Source organism: Elgaria multicarinata, chromosome 3 (assembly GCF_023053635.1).
Source record: "Elgaria multicarinata webbii isolate HBS135686 ecotype San Diego chromosome 3, rElgMul1.1.pri, whole genome shotgun sequence".
NCBI classification, from domain to species: Eukaryota; Metazoa; Chordata; class Lepidosauria; order Squamata; family Anguidae; genus Elgaria; species Elgaria multicarinata.
Genome location: NC_086173.1, coordinates 42,423,361 through 42,438,148, shown reverse-complemented (window position 1 = coordinate 42,438,148; position 14,788 = coordinate 42,423,361). Strand labels below are relative to the sequence as shown.

Sequence of the window (14,788 nt, the reverse complement as noted above, 5' to 3'; positions counted from 1 at the left end):
GAAGCTGAGAGAGCCTGGATTGCTGGCAGAGATGTCAAGCAAGCACGGTCATCTTAAATATCCGTGAAGATACCTGGAGAATTCTGAACTGGAAAGTGGGTCAGGTTTAAGGAATACCATGTATCTTGCAAATATTCCACAATTAACAAGGACAGAGAAACAAGCAGTGCTTTTTTTTCATTCATAATCTAATTGAACTACATACTCAAGATAATAGTAGTTCATTAGGGTCAAGTAGGCCCAGAAGGCTGTATATGTGTTTTTAAAAAGAACACAAGAATAATAGCTACGGCAGGTCATCAATGAATACTGTTATGCCTTGCACTCAATTTTTTTTCCAAGCGGTGAGAACTCCACGGGTGCAAATATTACCCAGAGTTTTCTTTTCTGTAGAATGAGGTCACAGAAGGCTTATGGTATGTTTATCATGTATGGCTTACAAATATGTTGTGAATAAGTAGAGATTCACAGCATTAATACTCAAAGAGATTTCTGTTTCCCCGTTAGATTGTGGGGTGAGCACCAAACAAATGCTTTCAGAGCTCCAACTAAGCTCAGTCACTTTCAGCCTGTTCTTGTCTCGGTTTCTTTCAATTGCAACTCCACAAAAAGTGGCTTGCATTTTCGCAGACGATATGTACCTAAGGCCATCCTCAGGGGTCCTTCTCCACGAGCCCCTGCCAAAGGAAGTGAGGCAGGTGGCTACCAGGAGGAGGGCCTTCTCTGCTGTGGCACCCCAGGTGTGGAATGAGCTCCCTAAGGAGGTTCGCTCGGCACCTACATTATATGCTTTTAGACGCCAGGTGAAGACCTTTTTATTCTCCCAGCATTTTAACAGTGTATAAATACATTTTAACTTGGTATTTTAAATTTGTAATTTTGCATTGCTGCTGTTTTTATCTGGTTGAGCTTTTATATTGTGTTTTATATTATGGTTTTATACTGTTGTTTTATACTTTGAATGGTTTTAATTTTTTGAACCGCCCAGAGAGCTGCGGCTATTGGGCGGTATTGAAATGTAATAAATAAATAAATAATAAATAAATGATTAGCACGTTCCATGGGGAGGGGAGAGAACGTGGGGGAAGAGGCATCCCTTCAAATATTTGCTAGCCCTAAAGAGCCATTTATTTATTTATTTATTTATTATTTATAATCTTTCTAACTCACCCTATAGCAATAGATCACAGAGTGGGATACAATCAATAAACACAATTTAATATAAAATCATAATACCACAGCAAGCCCCACACAAGCCAATATAAAATCATCATGGGTAAGTCAAACCACGTTAGGATTATAGAGACCCCACATTTTGGGTGAATATGACTCAGGTCTAGGCCTAGAGCAATGGGGATATGCCAAGCTAAAGTAATTCAACCAGTTTTGACTTCCCACTGACTCTGAATTTTTTGCAATCAGAATCACTAGGTTGCAAGGGATTACTGAAAGGCAATTTAGACCAACCCCAAATCTCATTACCATACAATTATGGTGCAATTGTATACATATGTGTTCAGAAGTAAGCCCTGCAGTGTTCAGTGAGGCATACCCTTTAGCAACTACATTTAAATTTGTGTTTTTAGACTGTTGGTCATTTTATTATGCTTTTCATGGTTCTAATTTTTGTGACCCGCCCAGAGAGCTTCGGCTGTTGGGCGGTATAAAAATGTAATAAATAAATAAAATAATAAATTAAATTTGCACTCTTTAATTTATATTGTTCATAATGATGGCTTTTGTGCTGATGGCTACAATGAAGCATCTAGAGAGAGGCAGACAGAAGAATCTCTGCTTGCAATTGGCTGAGCATCTTCGATTGTAAGAGTTTCTGGACTGGATGCCATTGGCTGAACTCTTCAGATTTCAAAGAGAGGCAGTATTAGTCCAAGGAATGGAAGATATAGGAAACATTTGGTTGCAGGACCCTTATGTAAGAATTAATACTTTAAAATCCTAACCAGATAATTGTTCATGAGTTTTTAAAGCTCAAGAAAGGTTAAAGCGTTTCATCACATGAATGCCGCATGATTCAGTATGTCCATTTGACTGCAAAAAGGACTGCTTACTTTTAAAATACCGTTGTAAGGCTGGTTAATTCCTAACATATTTACAGAAATGAAGTCCTGCTCCACAGAGGTTTAGCTTTATTGGAGGTGAATCTAAAAGTGCACTTCTGCCATGATTCTGCCTCAGGAATGATGGATGGAATGGCACTCTGCACATGCTTAGACAGGGGTCATTGTTGAAGGTGTTGCTCTGCCAGTCTAAAATCTGTTTTCGGGGAGGCGTGATCTTTCTGCATGAAATTTTGCATTGTGGAAACATTTCCATTAAAATTAAGAATCAATAGTATGTGAATAATCATTATTTATTTATTTATTTATTTAATACATTTTTATACTGCCCAATAGCCGAAGCTCTCTGGGCGGTTCACAAAAATTAAAACCACAATAAAACAACCAACAGGTTAAAAGCACAATTTCAAAATACAGTATAAAAAGCACAACCAGGATAAAACCACACAGCAGAAATTGATATAAGATTGAAATACAGAGTTAGAACAATAAAATCATGAATGTTAAGTTTAAAATTGCACTGACCATGTTAAATGTAGACATGGCTAGAGCTATAAACAGGACAGGCAAGTAATAGGGTTCAACCCAGCCCCAGTTTGTTTCAAAATTGAGCTCAGCTAACCTTAGGATTAAAAACCTTAGGGGGAAAAATGGAAAATGTCTCAGTTTATTACAATCCCCCTTCAGATCCAATTACGCTCTCTAGGAAATCATTGGGAGCACAGTGAGGTCCTTGCATTTTCTCCAGTCCTATATGAGTCCCAAACACCCACTTGCCATGGGCATCTGCTGATAGAGGCAAGGGGATGCAACTGCCCCCTGCTCCAAGTCCAGTCATGCCATCATTCTGACAGTAGCAACAGCAGCTGCCCATGTGCCATCTATCTGTACTTTCATTTCCCAGCAATATAGGCAAGGCTCAGGAGAGGACAGGAGGTCAGTAAAGTAAAAATGGGGGAGTGCTTCCTTGTAAGGCACAGAGGTAATAGCAGGCATCAGCAGAATGGCTCCTCCATGCCAAAGTAACTCCATTCTGCATGTGGCAATAGGGTGACCATATTTGGGAAACCAAAAAAGAGGACACCTAGTGTGTGTGTGGGGAAGCAGCTTTCTGAGTCCCGCAGAAAGTACGTTATTCCCCCGCCACCTTAAAGAACCCGATTGGAGTGGAGGAGGGGAAAGGATTTCATTCTGCACCACCACCATCCACTCCAATTGGGGCCTTTTCTATAATGTCCACGAATGACCCACTTTCCCCTTTAAGACCTCAATTGGAGCTCGGGGTGGGGGAATGATGTGCCTCAAGAAAGCATGTCATTCCCTCCTGCCATGCTAATGGCAGCCTTAAAGGGGAAGGTGTGTCATTCCAGGACATTATTGAAAATTATAGAAAATCCCCCCTGACACCATGGAAAGAACAAAAACCAGGACAAATCCGGGGAAATCCTGACAGTTGGTCACCCTATGTGGCAACAGCAACTCATGCTGGACACACCTGCCCCATCTTATTTCTACTCTTCAGTTCCCTGCAACACAAGCAAGCAGTGCCCAGTCAGAGGAGGCCAGAAAAGTATTGATTTTTAATGTTCAGTTTTTTAATCTTTGAAAACTGCCCAGAGAGCTTCACCTAAGGGGCAGTATATAAATGCAATTAATAATAATAATAATAATAACAACAACAACAACAACAACAACAACGACAACAACAACAATAACCACTGTTTTGGAGCTTTCTAATACTGGTTCCTGCTCAATGCCTGAAAGCACTGAGAGGAGTTTTTGCTGCTGCTGTTGTTGTTATTGTTATGAAAAGGACTTTTAATTACAACAAAGCAAAAACAAAATGTCTCTTTCAGCTTCCAGGCACGGAGCAGGAAGCAGCACTGGAAAGCCCCAAGGGAGGAAGTTCTGGCTAAGCTCTCCAGGGGGCTTTCCATGAAGCTCAGGGTGCCATAAAGGCTGTGCGGATAAATGGGCATGTGGGTGGTGGTGGTGGTATAAGAAAGAGCACATGTTGTTCTCTTAGGCCCCTCCTTACAGTAAGGTAACCACTGACGCGCTGCACCCTGAGAAATTTCTCAGAAGTTCTCGCCCCTTCCCACAATTCTTTTGCTTTGCTCCTCCCCACCACCACTGAATGGTCGAAAATAAATAGGCCCAAAATTTGGCACACTGCTATTCTATATGTTATAGCATGTGACGCTAAAGCACAAAGAGCGCACCCAAGGAAAGTGTACAGGTGTGTTGTAGTGGTGTACACCGTGTGCGTGAATTACAACTACAAACTGCTGTGTAGCTTTGCCCCACCCCCTGGAAAAATTCATGCATTGGCCCCTTTTCCCACTTATGGCACCATTGACAATGGTAGTAGTAGCCAGCAACAGGCTACAGCAGCAGGCCTTCCCGAAGGGATCTCCCCTCCTCAGTTTATTGCTGGTGCCTGCTAGAGTGTTACTGTACTAGTAGCATCCCTGCCACCAGAAGCCTGGGAAATGTTACTTTCCCCAGGGTACCAGGTATCCTTTTAATGAACTACATGTGTGAAAACTCCTGTCATCAGTACCCTTGGTCATCAGTTGCCCTTGATAAAATTAAATTCATCATGCTCCCTGGTGGCAGGGATGCTACTGACACAGCATTCCAGAAGAAACCAGGGAGAAGGGATAGTATTGGCTGCCTGTTCCTCAAGGATATAGGATCCACTTGACCCCACCAGGAAAGTGAGTGGAGGCTGGTGACTCTGAGTTCAGTGGGACTGTGTATCCATTCTAGGTTTCAGTCAGAACCAACCAGAACTCTAAGGGAGCTATCTAATGTTCTGAAACCTACGGCAACATAGCTTCAGCACCTTGTAAAGCTACTTTAACATTCTGGCTGATTCTGACTGAAATCAGAATCAGAGTGTGAATTCACAGCCCCACCAAAATCAGAGCCATCTGCCTTCACTGGGGCAGCAGGGAAAAGTGCTCCTGCTTGGATTGCAATTCAAATTAGAGAAGAACTCTTCTGTTCTAATGTTTTTTCTCTGGCATACTAGACAAGTATTTATGAGTTTGGTGAAGTTTGGTATTCCAAACCAAGCAATTATGGACTTAAGTAACATCACTGGAATGGAATGGACACTACTATATACAGGCAGAAGCTTCCTATTTTCCTTGTGCATTGGGGAATGTTATATACTTGCATGCAGTAAAGAGCTCCTGTTGTGTGGAATTTCCTCCAGTTCATAAAAGCGAACATGTTGCCCCAGCTCACACAACATTCTTTGAGCAAAGCACCTCAATTCAGCTAATGAGGTAGAGGCTTGGCTGAAGGTCAGGATAATCTAGCCAACGAGAAGCTGCTCATGGACTGGCGGTAGTGCTCGGAGGTCACAGTCACGATCCTCTTGGGCAAGCTGCTTCCACCTGACCCAGAAGCTGAATAAGCCTCAGCATCCTAGCGAGGAAATGGGTGCAAGGCTAGGGACAGGTGGGAGGAGCAACATTTAAAGACTGGCTGCAAACAATGTTGGGGAAGAGAGTGAGGGTAGAGGAGGAGTCCAGCAGGAAAGCAGTGCACAATGCCACCAGCAGTGGCTGCTGATAAGGCCTATGACCTAAGCAATGTAGGAGAGGAAGAAACTACCTTGCCGAGGAGGACCTGGGAGAGAGCGTTTGCCTTGAATTATAAGAGCTGAAGAATTATGAAAGCGATCAACACAGAACAGGACATTCACAAAGAAAAGGAGGCATTTTTCCTGTGGACTTGAGAGACGGGGTGCCACTGGTTGCATAAAAATAGATAGCGGGATGTCCACTTCTGACTAAAGGCATATTTCTTTGGAAGCATGTATGTTGCATGGAGAATGTGCATAACACTTGGAGAATTTAAATAATCCGGTCACGATATGCACATTCCCCTAGTCCCGTTGGAGAGTACATATATTGACCCATGAAATAGCCAGAATTCACTCTTCATGGACAGATTATCTTCATATTCTCCATGAGACTGTGGAATGTGCTCAGTTCTACAAAGCTTTTCACTGTCTAGCTCCTTCTTATCTCTCCTCTCTCATCTCACACTATTCCCCCGCTCGTGCTCTTCGCTCCTCTGATGCCATGTTTCTCACCTGCCCAAGGGTCTCTACTTCCCTTGCTCGGCTTCGTCTATTTTCTTCTGCTGCCCCTTACACCTGGAACGCTCTTCCAGAACATTTGAGAACTACAAGTTCAATCGCAGCTTTTAAAGCTCAGCTAAAAACTTTTCTTTTTCCTAAAGCTTTTAAAACTTGATTTTGTTCTGACTTTATACTGCTAGTTTTACCCTACCCTGTGCCTGTTTGGTGCATTCTCTTCCCCTCCTTATTGTTTTATTATGATTTTATTAGAATGTAAGCCTATGCAGCAGGGTCTTGCTATTTACTGTTTTACTCTGTACAGCACCATGTACATTGATGGTGCTATATAAATAAATAAATAATAATAATAATAACAATAATAATAAGTTCAGTTGTTTCACTCATTAGCTGTTCTACTCACATCATCCCTAACATCCATGGCAATTTTACAACATATGAGAAGACAGGTATCTGCCCCGAGGGGCTTGCAATCTATAATGCCACAGGAATGGGGGTGGGGATGGAGGAGGGGTAAACTGGAAAAGATTATGCGTTCATTTATAAGTACCTTGCTCTGTTCACAGAGGGAGCCCCTCAATTCACAGCACTCAAGAAGACGTAGTCAAGACACCAGAAGTGGTAAAACTCTAAATCACCTTTCTTGAATGTCTTCTTTTCTTTTGTATTACAAATGTTTTCAATCTGGTTGAGCTTTTATATTGTATTTTATACTATGGTTTTATACTGTTGTTTTATTCTTTGAATGTTTTTAATTTAAGTGAACCACCCAGAGAGCTCCGGCTATTGGGCGGTATAGAAATGTAATAAATAAATAAATAAATAAATAAATAAATATTATTCTGTACTCGAATTACAATTAGAGTTGCAACAAACATTCTCTGCCTTCAATTTTCTGGTAGAAAGAAGCCATTTTGTTTTTTCAGTATTAATACTTTTATTAATTTTCCACATAAACAGAACACATAAGGAAAAGTAAAACAACAATACAAACTATACAAACTACATCACAACATAAACAACTACTAAAATAATCACAAATACATAAGGCTATATAAAGAAGCCATTTTGGAAGAGTAGACTTCTTTTTTTTGCAAACAACCAACAAAAAAGCAAAAACCCAAAAGCAACACCCACAACCAATACTATGGGAATGACTATTCAATTTGGTGTTACACCTGTTTGGTGCCATTATTCAGGCAAATGTAATGTGAAAGTAAAGTGAAATTTACAGAAATCATGAATAAGTAGCCACATCTTCAATATATCTTGCAACTTTAATTGTTCAAAGCTCTCCCTTAAAATTTGGTATTTCTTTTCTTTTATTTGTGAGATTACTTTTTGAACCATAAATAAGTTCAAAAATCCACTTCTAATGTGCATGCTGCACTGAACCCAGTAGAGATCATTTAGATGATGTACATGATAATTTTAGAAAACAGGATGAAATGGTTCATTTCCTTCTAAAATTGTGTAGAATTAAATGTCCCTCTCCCACATACACTTTGTGAAAGATTGTCCCCAAGGAATGAGATACTGATTAATGCTCTCAGAATTAATTTGCTAGTAGAGAGCCATACTAAAACCAAGTTCAGTAGAGCAAAATCTGACTAGAGTTGTCCTCTCTACCCCTTTTCATTCTCTCTCACTCTCTCTTTGTTTCTTTTTTAAATCTCTGTGACATCTGCTGGAAATACTACCGGCAAATGGATCATGTATTCCATCTCTTGGAAAGATGCAATTAGGTTCTACCGTTTTGAAAAACAAATTCTAGTCTAAACTATGTTGTCATGGAACCACTGGTCTGATTTTCAGTTGGATAATTCAAGATTTAATTATGGCTCCTGTGCTTTTTCTGGTGAAACTGCTTTCTGGATATGATAGTTGTGTTTTTTCAATGCCAGCTTAAGGGTTTTGGAATGCAGTTTCCATTAAAAAATAGTGGCAGCTGGACACTGAAGCTTTCTGGGAGGTACTTGAAAGTCTCAGTCTACATAGTTAATGCACAAGAAGAACAATTCTACTTGGTCAGACGGATGGTTCATTCTATTCAACATCTCTGACATGGGCTAGAACCACACACACACACACACACACACACACACACACACACAGAGAGAGAGAGAGAGAGAGAGAGAGAGAGAGAGCACTAATAGAGTGTACCATTCCTTATTGGCTACCATTTGACCCATTTACCAGCAAAGCATGATCATAATCCTCATTCGTGAAGCATATTGCATGAATGCCAAGCCCCATGAAAATAATTTGGGGAGGACTCTGCCTTCAATATTTAAATTTGGATACAAGTTTCCCCCCCCCCCCGCCCCCAAGGGAAAATTTTTAAACTGGTATAGTATTTCAAAAACATCTACTTCAGTACAAAGGAAATGATAATAAGTAGGGAAATAAGATAATAAGTGCTTCACCTTAGTCCCGACCCCCGAATCTAAGTCAAAGTGGGCCGGTTTGGCCTGCCTCATGCTGAATCCAGTTCAGGACCAGATTGGGCTGCCTCAGCCTGAAGCAGATAAAATGCTCTGGCCTACTCAGCCTGCACACTGGACTTACCTGAAGCTCCATGTGCACCAGTGAGCCGGCCATCCTCTATGAGAGCCACTCTAGCCTGCTGTAGATCTACTGTAGGAGGGCTGGAGGCAGGTGGAAGGGAAGGGGAGTTCAATGGACTCCTAGTCAGCCTCACGCCTGGCTTTTCTAGATGCCCACAGGTGCCCAGGAAACTGCAACCTCCAGCCTGCTTCAGATTTGGAAGAGAATCTGAATTGGGCCAGGGCAGTGTCAAGGTGCCCCAAGTTGAATCAGTGCTGATTTAGAAGCTCCAAATTGGCCTCCGAGTCGAATCAGGGAGAGGGGGCCTAATAATAAGGGAATTTCTGTAAATCTTAACACTAATTTGCACTTCCTCTTTTTATGCTAGTTAGTTTTGGGTATCATAGGGCCTTGCTAGACCTACCTGAAAATCGGTGCTTCAGGCGCAGTGAGGCTGTGCTACAATTAGCATGGGCCATCACGCCTATCTACACGTCAGACGTGACGAAGCCCCGTCGCATCCGCCATTTTTTTTGTTTTTTGTTAAAGGGGCCACGTGCACCCGGAAAGGTAAGGTGTTTTTTTTTTTAAAAAAAAGGGGGTTTCCCACCCCTCACTGCCCCCAAGTTCCCCACACTGACCGCGAATCCCCCCCGCAATCTCCCATTCCCCCCTGGCCACCAATTCCCTCCCACCCACCCCATGTCGCCGGCCGCCTATCGCACCCCCTTGTCCCTAGCCTCCATTTCACAATGACGACGATGTCCACCGGCCTGTGATGGCCGCCGCCGATGTCCCCCAGGCTGGGGGACATCAGTGGTGGTGGGAGCATTGCGGCCTGTCCGCTGCTGTTCCTAGCTACTCATGTGTAAGTACTGTAGCCAGGAACAGCAGCGGAATCGGCTACACGCCCACAGTCTTGGGCTGAGCCCGAGGGAAAAAACGGGCTAAATGGGGTTTCACTTACCCCGCATCCAGGGAGGTTTCACCCCTGCCTGACCCCAGGATCCCCTGTGCATCATCTGGACGCACAGGATCAAGCCCGGGGCGAGCACCGGGCTAAACCTCTGTCTAACAAGGCCCATACTGTAACTACTGTTGTGGTTTCTGAGTTCCTTTTCTCCTTTGCTAATTAACTTCCATCTTTCTAGTTCACTTCAGCAAAGAGAAACCCCTCATTGTGAAACGGGTCAATGTGCCTGAGATTGACACGCTGTTTGCCAACATTGCTGAGGCTTTCAACAAGCAGCAAGATGATTGCTTGGCTCTCCAGGAAGCCATCGAGGGCCTGAAAGAGACCTATTACTGTTCACCCGCAAGCAGTCTTTCTGTATGCATTGAGAAGATACAGCAGGAACATAGTAAGTTGGTGGGGAAAGAAAGCGAAGAACAGCTTGTCTGAAAATAGAATAGGTTGAAGGCTCCATTCCTGTGCACACATGACAGCAAGTGGGAATCTGGTTGAGCCTATTTGTTCTTGGAGTGCTCAGGAACTCGAAGTTAATAAAATAGAAATGGGCATCATCATTACCTTTCTACATTCACACCACATTCCATAACTTTCAGATGTGACCAAAACCAGGATATCAGGCTGAGACTTCACAGAACAAGAGGCTGTGCAGAATGAACCAGATTTGATTCTCAATGGCTGGGTTACCAAGGACAGGCTTTACCTGTATCTTAGTGGGATTCCTCAGTGTCATTTCTATGCTGTCTCCTATGTAAGTGAATAGTTGACATTCAGTGCTGCGTACAAAACTAATGCAGTGCACTTGGTGGCACTGTTGTTGTGAGAGCAAAACATGTCCCAGGACTAGTTGGCCTGGCTTCAACAACAAAGATTGCATAGTGATTGTAGTAGGGCTACCAGTGTCTCAGTTGCACAGGGACACACAGTACACTACAAGGGTCTTGGCAGGATACATGCACACCATAATACAGTATGAATTAGCAAACAAACAGGATTCTCTGAACATCATCTTGCTGCTTGCTTTTGCTGCTCGCTCTGTGCGAACTGGAAACCTGTGCAAATCGAGCAGTGATTGAACAAGAGAGTTCCACCGTAAGCTATTCGTTTTACTAAAGGTATTTCAGTCTAATGATTCAGTCCACTGAAGAAATTTGTGCAAATTAGGAAATTTGTGCAAATCGAACCAGGAATGAGACGAACGCAAGCACACATTCAGCAATTTGAGTATTTTCAGTGAGCATGTGCTCATGTTCAGAGCTTCGAATCAGGCATGCTCACATGTTTTGTGTGCAAAAACAAAATTCTCATAATCCCTATAATACACATATCACAGCTATAATAACTGTAGGCATGTTTCTAGCGCCTATAGTAGTTTCTAGAGTTCCACCATTTCCGAGCACTGTCTACAAATGGAGCTGGGGATGCAGGGGATGGGGAATATGTTCATAAAGAAGTGGGGTCATGCAGGAAACAGCTACTTGTATATGCTATATGTACATCTAGCCCATCATAATGTGTGGTGTAGTGGCTAAGGTGCTGGACTGGGAGTTGGGAGATCCAAGTTCTAGTCCCCACTCGGCCATGGAATCCCACTGGGTGACTTTGGGCCACTCACAGACTCCCAGCCCAACCTACCACACAGGGTTGTTGGGAGTAGGGTGACCATATGAAAAGGAGGACAGGGCTCCTGTATCTTTAACAGTTGCATAGAAAAGGGAATTTCAGCAGGTGTCATTTGTATATATGGAGAACCTGGTGAAATTCCCTCTTCATCACAACAGTTAAAGGTGCAGGAGCTATACTAGAGTGACCAGATTTAAAAGAGGGCAGGGCTCCTGCAGCTTTAACTGTTGTGAAGAAGAGGAAATTTCACCAGATTCCCCATATATACAAATGACACCTGCTGAAATTTCCTTTTCAATACAACTGTTAAAGATACAGGAGCCCTGTCCTCCTTTTCATATGGTCACCCTAGTTGTGAGGATAAAATGGAGAGGAGGAGGATTAAGTACGCCGCCTTGGGTTCCTTGGAGGAAAAATGGTGGGATACAAATGAAATAAATAAACAATGAAGGACATTGTTGTTGTCATTGTTGTTTTTGTTGACATCAGAACATGGGAGATATTTTATATCTGTCATCAAGTTGTATTTGGTTAAGATAAAATCTTCATCCAGTGTAATGCCTCCCTTTCCACAACATTCAAAGAAAGAGAAGTTGCTGTCCTTTTCATGGTCATTTGATTAGAATCACTTGCTGTCTGACATATTTTGAATGCTGCACATATTTGGTTTGAACATATTATGTGTGCTGTTCTCAGGTAGCAATGAAAAGTGTGAGCAAAGATGGCAGACATGTTTGTAATTTACTGCACCTGCAAACCAGTGCCCTGTATCGGGGAATTCAAAACAGGCATTGTGATAATACTGCTGTGTGCTTTGACAGCTCCTAGGCAGACGTGCCACTGCTATTGTTTAGGCTTGATGAATTACATGAGTGTAATTCACTCATGTAATTTAGCTTTAAGGTTACTGGTGAGAAAAAAAAATGGCTGGATTAATTGATTCAGCTTCCTGGGCTTTTGTCTCAGTAAGTTATCAAAATGCAAAGGATTTCAGACTTCCTTTTCCATTGAATAGTCTCCTGATTGGATTGCACATTATAGTGGAATGTAGTATCCACTGGGCCTTATACACTTTCCACACTCTTTAGAATTTGCCTTCCTGTGTATTACCTCTTCACGTGCCTTTAAATCCAATCTTTCCGATGTAATGCCAGCCTTCTAAACTAATGCCAAAAGCCCAACAATGCCCTCTTCAGAAAGAAGAGCCAAGCATTTGTGAAACCAAGAATAAGACAGGCAAGAGGGCAAAGTGAACAGATTAGATCAGAATTCATTAGAGAGACTTATCCAATACCTGATAGTTCTGTGCTGAATGAGTACTGGGGGGAAAGCCATGGGATTATGCGTGAAATTCACCAGAGTGGCTTGTGGGGATATGCCAGGTATTTGTTTCTTACAAGCAAATGGCATGGATAATCTTGGCTTATAATATTGCCAAATGACTGTATTACAGCTCTCTCACACACTGCCATATATTTATGTGCACAACTATGTCACTGATAAGTAAAGTGGAAATAATCAGATTTCATGGCACTGCAATATCTTTGACAGCTGGTCATTGTTAGAAGCTTTGTTGCTTCATAGGTTCAGCTTTCTTAGGACTAAAACAATTAGGCTTCCCTTTGGACTCAAACCAATTTGAGCTTAATCATTTCCTTTGTCTTTCAGGGGCTTGCAATGTGCAGGTGCATATGGAGGGATACAGGTTTTGGCTAAGTGCAAGGGAGAAAGAGGTTCCGGAGAAACTGGAGCGGGTTCACAAGCAGGTGGGAGAGCTGAACCGTGCTACTAAAGGAGTCATCAGTATGGGAACAAAACTCCAGGAAATGATCTGCCTGGTTCTTCAGAGCCAGGATAACTTGATGGAGACAGTGAAACTCACAAACCCTGAGCACCTAGAATGGATCCGGCTAGAAGGAAACCTGAGAGAAAATATCAAGAAAACACGTCTGGCCAAAGAGTTCTCGAAGCAGTATATAGAAGAAGCCAATCATGTGTTGACAGAAATGTCCAAGTCAGCAAACTTGACATTGTAAAATAAAAATAAAAATGGAACTTGCCTTTCCACAAAGGTGAATTAAAGTGCACATGACAGAAAGCCCTGTTGGTTATAACCTAGCTCAACCTCCCCCAACCTGTTCCAGATGGTTTGAACCACAGCTCCCAGCATTCCTGACCATTGGCCATCCTGGAGGGAAATCTGGTTTAGCTACAAAAGTTACATAGAAATTAAAGCTGATCCCAAGATTTCTGAGAAATCAAGCTGATGGAATCAGGTACCAGAAAATAATTAGAGATATCCCAGAGAGTTCTCACGTGATGCCTATGAATTTAAATGCTCTATGTGGTGACAAAGTGTCATTGCCTCTAGACAGATGTCACTTTCCTTCTTATATCCATCTTTGGAAAGGGGAAATCTTTTTACCATAGTTTGCTCTGCAGTTGTTTTTCCACAGATTGCTCTGAATTTACAAGAGATGGTCAGCATAATCCTTCTTACCTTATTGGGCCCATTAAGATACCTCCCCACATAGTGCCATCTTGGGAACAGAGAGGCTTGTGCCCATAAGGACTGTTACCAAGGAGCTCAGCCTAACTGCCATTGTAAATATGCTCCTAGCACCTTGGCTTCAGAAATGTCTACATTGCCTGGGTAAGATATGACAAGTAAAAGGTTGTACTGCATTAAAGCAATAAAGCAAATTTATTTATTTATTTTATTAAAACATTAGTATCCCATACTAACAATATAAAACAATAAATATACAGAGCTAAAAACAAATAAAACCATTAAGCTAAAACCAGCATAGCATTTAAAAGTGGTAAAAACCAATTAAAACTATGTGCAAACTTGGTGAATGTACATGGGCTGACCTCATTTGGTGCATACAGTGGATGAAGGCATGGGACCTCCAAAATATGTAGAGGCCTTCCTCCTGTCAAGTTTCGAATTCAATCAAGCCATCCAGGGCTTATTCCTGATCTGCCATCCAGAGCCCTAAAGAGGGAAAGTTCCATTCCAAGCCTCTGCCAGCAATGTAATTGCAACACTCACTAGGTTATGTTACAGCTGAAAACCTACATCCAGAATTTGTACATGGACATCGCCCTCTACTATCCACAAATGGCAAAAACACTAATACTCTAGTTATCCTCTTGCCCACTTCAGGGAAAACACATTCCCTATACCAAGGTCTTAAAAAGGAATTCTTTCCCACTAAGAGTTAGATCATGCTAGCCTTTTGAATGAGTTTGTCTCCCAGAACCCCACACACCTGCATCCTCTTTCCTATTTTCCTCCAGCTACATTTTTTTTATCATTTTGTAGTCAGAAAATACCTAACAAGGCTTCACCAGCCTTAACAGTCTTCCGGAATTTAAGAAAGCCATGAAGACTGATCTCTTTCAGCAGGCCTACCCACTTGAATTTTAAGATGCCTTTTTAAAATAATG

The 14,788-nt window shown here is 42.1% G+C and overlaps 1 protein-coding gene across 1 annotated transcript in view; it reads left to right on the top strand.

Annotated features, from left to right (window-relative positions):
* Positions 1–13,378, top strand: part of LOC134395323 (uncharacterized) — a 145,660-nt gene extending 132,282 nt beyond the window's left edge. Inside the window, exons 3-5 of the mRNA XM_063121482.1 lie at positions 6,762–6,816; positions 9,894–10,103; positions 13,004–13,378. Coding sequence (XP_062977552.1) covers positions 6,762–6,816; positions 9,894–10,103; positions 13,004–13,371 — 633 coding nt within the window. The 3' untranslated portion in view covers positions 13,372–13,378. The remainder of the gene's footprint in view (positions 1–6,761; positions 6,817–9,893; positions 10,104–13,003) is intronic.
* Positions 13,379–14,788: the final 1,410 nt, after the last annotated feature.